The sequence below is a fragment of the Pectinophora gossypiella genome, chromosome 25, assembly GCF_024362695.1.
Source record: "Pectinophora gossypiella chromosome 25, ilPecGoss1.1, whole genome shotgun sequence".
NCBI lineage: Eukaryota > Metazoa > Arthropoda > Insecta > Lepidoptera > Gelechiidae > Pectinophora > Pectinophora gossypiella.
Genome location: NC_065428.1, coordinates 3,300,944 through 3,312,928, shown reverse-complemented (window position 1 = coordinate 3,312,928; position 11,985 = coordinate 3,300,944). Strand labels below are relative to the sequence as shown.

At 39.9% G+C, this 11,985-nt stretch overlaps 1 protein-coding gene across 1 annotated transcript; it reads right to left on the bottom strand.

The window, feature by feature from the left end:
- Positions 1 to 722: 722 nt before the first annotated feature.
- On the bottom strand, positions 723 to 11,197 carry LOC126377995 (transcription factor SPT20 homolog). Its single transcript, XM_050026015.1, has 7 exons — positions 11,192 to 11,197; positions 10,081 to 10,335; positions 9,130 to 9,237; positions 6,189 to 7,216; positions 2,950 to 3,052; positions 2,320 to 2,399; positions 723 to 850 (listed from the first exon to the last, which is right to left on the bottom strand). Exons 1-7 carry the CDS (start codon positions 11,195 to 11,197, stop codon positions 778 to 780), a joined length of 1,653 nt encoding a protein of 550 aa, XP_049881972.1. The 3' UTR covers positions 723 to 777.
- Positions 11,198 to 11,985: the final 788 nt, after the last annotated feature.

Genomic DNA, 11,985 nt, shown 5'->3' with positions numbered 1-11,985 from the left:
TAGGCTAGTCAGAGATACATCCATCGCAAGGTGAACTAAGTACCCACGCCTCACCGAGCTTTCTGTTAGATCAACGTGATAGGTGGTGAGCCGTATCGCCGTCTATAATGGTCGAGCCAAAGTGTTGATAATTGCACTTCAGATAAATTGGTGCAACTGCAGTACCAGGAATCGAACCGGCGCTCCTCATTCGAGATACGAGCCGGTGACACGTACGATCAACAGACAGTAGTTAAACAAAAACTTTACAAAAAAGGTTATTATAAAGTTAGTGATTATTTAGAAGATATGAATGCATGGGATTAACTGTCTGAGAACTGATATTAGGCAGCTAAATTACTCAATTGTATACCAATATTTTATGTTTATTTTTATTTATTTTTAAAGAACGTCTAGGGCCCTGTGCCGAGGTTTTTCTTGCAGCTTCTTTTCCCCGGCTATGTACAGGTTGTGAGAAGCTGCAGTAGTTTTAGGCGGATGAGACGTTCGTTATGTAAAATTGACGATTCAAAGTGTAACTATGTTACCTACTGAATAAAGATATTTTTGAATTTGAATTTGAATATACTTTAATTTTATTTACAACTGTCAAAATATTAAAATAAATAAACCTACAAGTACGTTAAATAATTAAGTTAATAAATATCTTATTTTTGTTTTGATGAAAGTTGCCTATTTAAAAAAATACCTAATATTTCAAGGCAAATGGTAATTCTTATAGTTGGACAAATATTTTAGATCCTTGTTTGGGTAATATCAGAGGCTGTGGACGATTTACTATTCTTGAGCTAACACTAAGTGTCCGGATTTGTCCAAAGTGAAGATCGGTCGCACTCGACCTTGGCGAGACCTGAAATAAAAAAAATAATAAAGACAATAAGTTCTGTAATAAGAACGTAAAATTCCACTTGATTTTACTCAGAATAATGAGCTGAATCGCCCCCTCAGTATTCGTTACGGTGTCACTAACACCCATACCACTTGTATGGCTATCTGTACTTACACGGGGTGTTAGTGACACCATAACAAAAACCGAGGGGGATGATTCTAACTATGATTCTGAGTTAATATCAAGTGGAATTTCCTGTCGGAAAATTCATGGAAATGTTAGTCCTTTTTATTATTTTCAGTTCCATACTTTTCCACACTTGATATCAAAGAATGATAGTCTGAATCATCCCTCAAAGGTTTCGTTACGTTGTAACTAACACCCTTTATACAAGACTCTAGAATATAAGCCACACTATCCGGGCGATACCAGACGGAACCCCATTTGTCCGGCCAAGTAGTTAATAATTCACGCAACAAAAAACATACGATTAAATAGTAGGTAAGTACGTAAATGTTGTTACATAAGTCACAAATTGTAATTGGGTTAATGGGGTTGGTAATTCACCTCAAACCCACACGATAGAAGAAGAAGAATGTAATTTGGGTGAGGGAAAAGCTACGAATTTGGTACGGGGCGGAGAGTTACCGTTCTATACGTAGTTATTCTTTATGCTTTAAACATATTGTAGGAATTGGTTAGTTTCCTAGGTCAAAGGTAAATTATGAAATTCTGATTCAGTACTAAATAAAGACAAATCTAAAGGTCACAAAAAACACATTCTTTTTTCTACTTATTAACTTACTTCATTTATGATTTTTTTATAAAGAAAAATGCAATAATAAGTGTGACATTTTGACACGGTTTTTCTATGACGTCACAGGTTGCTTTTTCATACAAATTCCATAGAAATTTCGTGTTTTGACGTTTAATTAAAAGTAACTGATTTGACTACTTAGAAACTACTCCATTACGGGAACAAGTTAAGCATGTGTCAGGAAGTGAACTGATATTCATCATCATCAATTTAAGAGCCACGCTCTTGTCGGTGTAGCATTTTCCATTCCAGTCTATCAAAGGCCAATTCCTTGACTTCCCTATAAGACACGACGTTAACCTGATATTAGGCAGCTAAATTACTCAATTGTATAACAATATTTTATGTTTTTTTTTAAAGAACGTCTAGGGCCCATTGCCGAGGTTTTTTTGTAGCTTCTCTTCCCCGGCTATACAAGCTTGTGAGAAGCTGCAGTAGTTTTAGGCGGATGAGACGTTTGTTAAGGTTCATCATATCCATCTTTGGAATTCGTATCAACAGTGGCTGCAAGTTGTCTTTGATTACTTGTGGCTCTGCCCACCCCATTAGGGATTACGGGCGTGAGTTTATGTATGTATGTATGTATGAGACGTTTGTTATGTAAAAAATTACTTAGATTCAACTATGTTACCTACTGAATAAAGATATTTTTGAATTTGAGTGAAGTTGTTACCTTAGCTTGGCAGATTTCCTAAGAGAGCCTCTGGAAACAGCGGTGGCTTCAGCTATGGCTTGCCCGTCACCCGTCACAGCCTGAAACAAGACACATAGAAGAAGAAGTAGAAGTTTTGACCATCACCAGACTGCGTGACGGCTCACCACCTATCACCATGGTCTAACAGCAGGGCTGACACGCGCAACGTGATAAAATTATCGATCGATTCAATAAATTTTATCAAAATCGATAAGTTTGTTTTCCCCTAACATGCGTGTCACGTGATTTTTCGTATTTTGACAGAACGACTTAACTTATTAGCGCCAATCAACATAATTATATCGTCAGAATCGTTAAAATTTTCGTGACAAAATTTTATCAAATTGCGTGTTAGCCCTAGGTACAGGAAGCTACACAGCCACTGTTACCATCATCTGTCAAGATGTAGTGGTCAATGATGATGATGATTATGTCTTCTCTACCAGGTGCAAGGCCCTTAGTCCATTGGGTCCATGTTGACACTATAATACTTATTACTTCTAAATTTTTATAATACAACGTTTTGTACGAACACATGGTCGCAATGGAATATTTCTATTATATTCTATTCTTAAACACAAATAGGCACTTATTGGTGTGAGTACGAACCTCGTCCGTGTTGGCTTCCGTGGTGGTCTGGTATCCAGGATTGGCTTGAACCCTGGGGACAGGCACTGGGGCTCCATACGTGGCGTAGACACGGGGCTGCGTTCTGTAAGGCAATAAACATTTACAAAACGTAACAACATTGCTTCACGCCTATATCCCCAAAAGGGTAGGCAGAGGAGGTTATACTTACACTCCTCGCCATCTTTGTTTAAGTCCCATGTAAGGTCACGAGCATTAATATGTATACACTTTGGTACCATGTCACATTAACTTTTTTGACAAATTGAACTGTAAGTCTCACTAAATGTCAAATTAGTGCGACAGAGTCCTACAGTGGGTACATTATAATTATTGCTCATGACTGTAATAGGAACCGAGCCTATTGTCATCATTAACCATTTATTTTCCCTTGGCAGGTCGGAAGGACAGACAGGAAGTCGATTCAGTAAAAACCGGACCAAATCTTCAGGTTAGATAAAAACAAGGAATTACCAATGTTAAATAGAACAGAATCGATCGACCTACTCGTATTCTCGACTGATACATCACTATGGTGGTGAACGTCACAACACTGGCTTAAGTATTTTGACAGATCTATTTCGTACCGCGCATTGAGGCTATTGTAAAATTGTATCTTATTGAAATATAATTAATCTAACAATTCTAAAAATAAACATTTAATTAATTTGTCTAATTTATTTATCTTAATTGGAGATGTCCTTAGAAAAGATTCGATTTACTCTGAACCGGCGCCGGCGTGCGTGTATGAATCGATTGATGAATGTGGAGGAAGCAATAGAAGTATGTCAGGATCGAAGCAAATGGAATTTCATAGTCTCTGCTTACTCCGGCGGGAAATAGGCGTGAGATTTTGTATGTATGGATTGAAATATAATCACTAATTGTACTTAATTAGGAGGAGCTCGGTGGCGCAGCGGTAAACGCGGTCTGCGATTGTTGAAGTTAAGCAACTTTCGCAAAGGCCGGTCATAGGATGGGTGACCACAAAAAAAAAGTTTTCATCTCGACCTCCTCCGTGCTTCGGAAGGCACGTTAAGCCGTTGGTCCCGGCTGCATTAGCAGTCGTTAATAACCACCAATCCGCACTGGGCCCGCGTGGTGGTTTAAGGCCCGTTCTCCTTATCCATCCATAGGGAAGGCCCGTGCCCCAGCAGTGGGGACGTTAATGGACTGGTGATGGTAGGTGTTCTGTTTAAAGTGGGGGGGAACACACTGGCTAGACCTTCAGTCCAGGCAGGCTCGTGAATCATTTACCATAGGCAGTAATATAATTATTATTCTTCACATGACATGAACAAAAGTGGGTAATGTCATTCATTACCATAAAGACGTGACCGAAGGCAGGCCTCAGGATATTTGAATTCAATATCATGAGTGGCCTTGAGCTGTTATTCCTTGGCCTAGCTGGCGAGTGCATATGAATAGGGTCGACTTTAAGTCAATCATATTTCTTATCACTAGTGCTAATTCCTGCAGACATCTCCTAATTTTATTTTAGGTTATACCTGTCATTTTCTTATCCGCTGAAAAAGAAAGGGACGGGTAATCGACAGGCATAAAATTTATGGAATACACGTCAATTTTAAGCAGAAATCTAAAACAACCGTCTAAAAATTTTACATCAGCCAATAACCCGACAGAGTTAAGTAGACAGCACGTCAAATGGATTGCATACCAGCGAGATGCCTATTTTATTCCCCCGGGTTACGTATTCGTTTTAAAATAAACTTGTTGATAATCCTCCGTCCCTTTCATTTTCGGCGGATAAGAAAATGACGGGTATAACTTAAAATAAAATTAGAAGGTGTCTGCAGGAATCGGGCTCACTATCGTAATAAGGTTATAAAGAAATAAATAATACAGACTTCTTCTTCTAACGTGTGGGTTGTAAGGTGATTTACCAACCTCATCAACCCTGGTCTCTGGGTTATTATTGAGCCGCCAAAGGCCCCTGGCATGGCTCATGTAACGACTACTTACATCAGTAAGTACTAACCGGGACCAACGGCTTAACGTGCCTTCCGAAGCACGGATCATCTTATTTTTTTGGACAATCAGATGATCAGCCTGTAATGTCCTAACCAAACTAGGGATCACAAAGTGATTTTTGTGATGTGTCCCCGACCAGGATTCGAACCCAGGGCCTCCGGATCATGAGCCTGTACGCCAGCACGGAGGCCGTAATAATATAGACATAACGCATGTTTGTCACAGGGACTGTAACCTACAACCTGAAAGAGGGCAGCAGTAACTACAAATACCATTCAGAGGCGGAGGACAGGAGTCTTAGTACGGCCACAGGTACGGCTTTGAAACAGTCTACACAGGGCGCCATCCCACTCGCGTCAGAGTACTGCGGGGTGGGTTAAAAAAGATAGCACGGTGAATGTTACACCAACAAGAGCGTGGATTAATGATGATGAACGTATGCTTTATAAAGCATATTCTTAAAATTGTCTATAATTAAAAAGGGGGTCGATTAAGTCTTCTTATCTTATCTAGCCTAAAGTGTCCCACTGTTGGGCAAAGGCCTCCCTCCATTTCTTCCAGGACTCTCTCTCTCCAGTGCTATTAAGTAGTTAAACGTAATATTTATTTTCTTATTGCTTTCAACAAGAAAATTACTAGGTATTGCAAAATACTTATTAACTACCTATCGCTTTTGATGAAAGATCTAAAACTTTATAATTACAATTTAAACTTAAGATACCTAACTAATTAAGAATTTGCGCCCAAAACCATTTAAAAAGTATTTCACAAGTCTGACGGAACTTTTTATTAAAATTAGTAATGAAATGTTTTGATTCCCCTACTTGACTGAAGTATTATTTTTTATTCTATGACTGAGGGTAAAAAAGCATTATAGGTATTAAATTGGTTCAGCGTCTCGTCATAGAATAAATACTAATAATAATCTACAGAAGAGACACTCCGCCCTGCGCCAATACAGCTGTATTTCTGATTGCCGATTGCTAAATGATGTCCAATAATATGATGAAGAACCAGGAGCGAATCCAGCTTTTATGTTAGGGGGGATCACCAGCTCGCAGACAACCTATCTCCGTAGAGAATTAGATAAAATTGCAGTGGCTATCCATGACCCAACCTGTCGCCCAGGGGGGGTCATGCCTCCCATAACCCCCCTGGATCCATATCTTAAGTCCGATTTCTTTTTCATTATTATTAATATTTGAATTTAAATTGTAGCTATAACTTACCTAGCACCAAAGGCAGTGGCGACAGCGGTGGCTGTAGTTCCATCATCTTCCCGTTCCTCCTTCTCCTCGGACTGGTCAATTCCATTCCCTTGCTGGTTAGCATCTAGACCACTCTGCAGAGAATCTTGGTTCTGCTGAGCTATTTGAGCAGCCAACTGTTGCTGATAGGGATCCTGAACGATCAGTTGTGGTTGGAATAATTGCTGCTGGTAAGAGTTCAAAGGTTGCTGTAACTCTGGCTGGTACTGATTCGCCGGTTGCTGGTAACCGAACTGGTACTGGTAAACCAACTGAGGTTGCTGCGGTTCGTCGGCAGGCTGATCTTGCGGGCGGGGTAATAATTGGTTTTGCTGCGGCTGTAAAAAGGTTGGTTGCGGTTGCTGAGGGAAGGTTTGGACGGGTTGTACAGCTTCGTATTGGTTTGGTTGATACTGGTTGACGGGAAGCTGTTCAGGTTGAGCTGCAGTTTGGGTTATAAAGTAGCTTGGGGTTTGAGCAGCTTGTTGGGTTGGCACTGCTTGTGGTTGAATCAACTGCGGTTGTTGAACATATTGGGGTTGGGCAATCTGGCTTGGATATTGATATTGCTGTTGACTGAAGACTGGTACAACAGGTACTTGCGCAGGATCGTAAGCAACTTGTTTCTGAGCTGGTTCCAAGAATATCGGCGCTCTCAGCTGGCCCAACTGCACAGGAGAGAACTGATTCTGCAACTGCAACTGGGCTAGCGAAGCCAGGTACAATTCGGGAGAAAATTCCTGAACATTTTGCTTAGATACTTCTACCGTTACTTTCTCTTTCTTGTCACTCTCGTCGGCGACTTCTCCTTGGTTTAAATTTAAGGCTTCTGTGGTTGTTTCTTGAGGGGTGGTTTTAAAGTCATCAGGTTTAGGAGTTGTTGTAGATGTTCGTGGGACGAATTGTCTTGGTACTGGTTGGTTGACCCGGTTGGCATTGGCACTAGCCAAAGCGGCCTCCAAATGTCTCTGCCTCTCGAATTCTCTGTAGATATCTTGCTGGGCCTGTAACTGAGTAAAATGCGTTTCAAAATCTTTAAGTTAGTAACCATAAAAATAATCATTATATTTTTCAAAGGAGAGGGAAATCAAATGTGCTGCTCGTATAAATGTCATTTGAAAGGTGGGTATTGAGGGGCTTTCCAACCGACGTTCTCCAAACACACGACAGATGGCGTTGTTCACTTTTTACGTGATAATTACCTCTATTTTTTCAATGCTGGGGTACATAATTATTCGAAAATAATGTAATGGCAGAAGCATATATAAAACTAATAGTTGCTTGATATTCGGATCACATTATGTAATTGCTTCTCTTTATTTTGATCTGAATAATAATGGGTGGAAGTTGTAATTGTACCTTGATGTAATAAAAAGGGTCACCATTTATACCCAAAAACAAAGATAAAAGACGCATATGTCTGTTATATATGAAATTAGAAGTTTAAACGAAGAAAAAGCTTAACAACGCCATCTATCGTGTTTTTGGGGAACGCCGATTGGAAAGTCCCTTATTACTGTGATGGAGTGGTGCAAACGCTTGTCAGTTTTCTAATCCTGCCTGCTTGCCTGTTGAGCCATAAGGCGCAAAAAAAAATTTAAAAAGAGTAAAAAATATTAATATTTCAACCCACAGCTCTATAACCCTTTTAAATCATGCATCCCCCTTTATATAGCACTTACTAAATTGAACACTTTTGACTTTACGACGCCATCAAAAGTTTTGGATTAGCTTCTCAAGAAATAATGAGCTTAAATAATGATCAGGGGCTAACTGAGGGTGTAACTATGAACTCTTAGGGCGATTATTTATAGATATATTCGCTCGAATTTTCCGTAGGTACCCTGACCGCTGAGGTGATTAATTCATTGTGTCTGAATGATTCATTCTCGGAATTCAGAGAGAATGAATTCATATTAGACATCTCTCTAGCATTATTTCATTTTTCACAGGGTCCGCTTACCTAACCTGAAGATTTGACAGGTCCGGTTATTTACAGAAGCGAATGCCTGTCTGACTTTCCAACCCGCGAAGGGAAAACCAGCCCAATACAGGTTAAGTCACATACCTCCGAAATGCATTTCTCGTGGGTTTCCTCACGTTTTCCTTAACCGCTGAGCACGTGATAATCATTTATGATCCAAACATGAATTCGAAAACAATTTCGATAATCATTGGTTTAGGCCTGTCTTGGATTCGAACCTGCGACCTTAGAGTGAGAGACAAGCGTTCGACCAACCGAGCTACCACGGTTCGGGCGAAGGAACTATTGTATAGAATCTATAAATGATCGCTCTAAGACATAATAAATAGTAAATCGTTGTTCTCGTTAACGATTTCATTAATTACTGAATTGTGCTAAGTATACTAACTTTATTCCTTCTTATAAGGAAAGAATGGTGTATAAAATATCCCAACAAAAACATTTTCATGTAAAATGTAGCCAAGACGAGATGATATCGATCACAATTGTCCAAAAGTAAGATGATCCATGCTTCGGAAGGCACGTTAAGCCGTTGGTCCCGGTTACTACTTACTGATGTAAGTACGTAGTCGTTACATGAGCCATGTCAGGGGCCTATGGCGGCTCAATAATAACCCTGCCACCAGGGTTGATGGGGTTGGTAATCCACCTCACAACCCACACGATAGAAGAAGAAGATCGATCACAATGTCAAAAAGTCATCAGATCTCATGTAGCGACAAGTTTCTAACTCTACACGTCCTAATTACTTATACAAACTATAAGTTCACAAACTCTACACTTTAGGCAAAATATGTGGCTTGGCCATTTCGCTACCATCACATGAACTTAAGGTGAAAAAATTATTTCCCTATCGCCACCTTCTAAAGTCTTTAATAATACAAAGAATTTCGTTATTAATATTAAGTACAATTGGTTCATCAAATATATAGGTCTAACCTGAGATTGTCTCAAATTTTGCTCCAAATTCCTTAAGTCAGAGTTGAAATTGGGTCCAGCATATTGATTCCCATTTACAGGAGACAGCTGGAATATCGGCAGTTGTTCCTTCAATAATACAAAAAAAAATCGTTTATTTTCAAAGTACTTAGATCCTATGTAAATTGAAAGTCAAAATTATATTTTATTTCTGTCTTATTCATAGATATCAGAACCTTTACTCAAAGGTTGCTTGGAAGAGATTGCTACTTAACAACAAGGCCGCCTATTGTACTTTTCCTATTTGTTTTGTATTACCTGTGTGTGGAATAAAGTATTTGTGATATTAAGAAAGAAGTGATTTTGCGATCAAATAAAACGACAAAGTCAATATTATGATCTAGGCAAGTAGGCACTTTGCGATATACAAGCGGGACCTCGAAAATCGTTCTCAACAACACGGTTTTTAGTTGATGTGTTACTATACTTAGCACTGTATTGATTGGATTGTTTCGTTAGTGTTATTATAATACTGTTTTATTTCTTATATATTCAACAAGTTAAAAATGTTTTATTAAACATAAAACAACATACAGTTATCTACAAATAGAAAAACTTCTCCGAAGCATCACATCGAGGCAAAGTGTCCAAAAGACTGGCAGCATTTCCCCTTTGAACAGCTAAACTAACCTTTTGACAAAAGTAGCTGCCAGCCCTCGGGTCGTGCGTTGCCTCGACGGGACGCCTCGAAGGGTCCTTAATGAAACCTTTTGTCTCCGGGCCAAATGGCTACATTATCAATTCATAACATACATACATAAATAGCCTATATACGTCCCACTGCTGGGCACAGGCCTCCCCTCAAACAACCGGAGGGGGTATGGAGCATACTCCACCACGCTGCTCCACTGCGATTGGTGGAGGTATTTTTACGGCTAATAGCCGGGACCAATTCAACAACAATATAATTACCTGTTGTGTTGGTAACCCTTGCACTGACACGTCGACTTCTGGGGTTCCGTACTCCTTATTTGGCGTGCCATATTCCTTGTTTGGCGTTCTAGGATCACTGGGAGGGATATACTCTTGTTTCTGTGGGTTCCTGTTCCGGGGGTCTAGAGGGGTCCTCTCTGGGAGTTCCAAGGTTGGGCCGTTAGGTCTCCAGCCGCTTGGGGCGTATTGACTGACTGCCCCGGTCACTAATAGAGCTGCTACTGCCAATATGCCCTGGGGAGTAAATTGTGTGTCTTAATATACATAGACAACTCACGCCTGTGGTTCACTTCTGTGAACACCAACCACGAACAGCGCCATGACTCTCCCCGCGGCTTATGCTGAGTGAGGTCATTTTATGAAGGACGCTGCTGACGACTATTTCTACCGCTTCTACGGCCTTTTTTCAGCTTTTTTTTTTTACTTTTTATACAGTGACATCACTACAGTAACATGATTAGTGACATCGTAACGAAAACTTTGAGGGATGATTGAGCTCATGATTCTGAGTTGATATCAAGCAGAATTTTCGTCGAAAAAGTCATGAATTTTCCGAGAGAAAATTCCACTTGATATAGACTCAGAATCGTGGTCTGAATCACCCCCTCAGTATTCGTTACGATGTCACTAACATGCGGTATATTTTTTATGATTTATATCTTTTCGCTTTAGAAATAAGAGTCATTTATTCAAGCTAATTATCATGGATAGGTAAACATTTTGAAGATCAATTTAACATTTTTTTAATCTATTTCATTTGTTCTTCTATCAGTTATTGTCCTTATGTTGTCACTGTGGCTTCCTTGCATAATAAGAGAGTCCATAGCGCTCCCCATTTGTCCGGCCTGAAGTAGTAAATGCCATATTCGACAAATCTACAATAAACCTTTAAAAAAAATGAGAAATTGCACTTTGACCGCGACTTCGACTGTCATGTTAATATTATTTCCCTGTTAACCATTACACTTATCTAACACTTAATTTTGATTCCGACACAAAAAAAAATCCTATACTATACTTATTAACTTGTTTCACTATAAAACTATTTATTATCAATATGTCGCACTGAACAATAGGAACGTGTAATCACCTTCATTTTCGTTGACTTTCGCTTGCTGTGTGCGCAGACGCATCGGTTTTTATAGACACTACTTTCCGCACTTTACATGCTCGTCGCGCGCAATACCGACCTTAAGAACGCCTTGTACCTCGTGCCGAAACTTGGTAACTTCGATTTATCCTCTTCGGAAATACACATTGAATCATCCCTACATGATATTACAAACAGACACGAAGCCCGTAACCTGGTTAGCGGTCTTCTATCGTGTGGGTTGTGAGGTGAAAACCGACCTCATCAACCCTGGTGTCAGGGTTATTATTGAGCCGCCAAAGGCCCCTGGCATGGCACATTAACGACTACATACTTACATCAGTAAATAGTAACCGGGACCAACGGCTTAAAGCACGTATCATCTTACTTTCCGACAATCAGGTGATCAGCCTGTAATGTCCTAACCAAACTAGGGATCACAAAGTGATTTTTGTGATATGTCCCCAACGGGATTCGAACCCGGGACATTCGGATCGTGAGCTACTTACTAAAACTAACGTTACTACTTACTGATGTAAGTAATCGTTACATGAGCCATGTCAGGGGCCTTTGGCGGCTCAATAATAACCCTGACACCTGGGTTGATGAGGCTAGTATCCCACCTCACAACCCAACGATAAGAAGTCTGGTATTACAGAGATTATCATATTTTATATTAAACTAGGACCCCGCCCTGGCGTGGTCGATGATTTCCCTCATTCAGCGTTTATATAGCTATCGGCCCAATAGGGTCGATTAATTTCTAATGAGAACCGTCTTTGTACCGGGTAGGG

Excerpts from the sequence above, each read along its gene's own strand:
- LOC126377995 (XM_050026015.1), bottom strand. Across the intron at positions 7,217-9,129 it reads AAAATTTGAGACAATCTCAG|TTACAGGCCCAGCAAGATAT; the intron begins GTTAGACCTATA and ends CATTTTACTCAG. Across the intron at positions 851-2,319 it reads AGGAAATCTGCCAAGCTAAG|GTCTCGCCAAGGTCGAGTGC; the intron begins GTAACAACTTCA and ends TTTTTATTTCAG.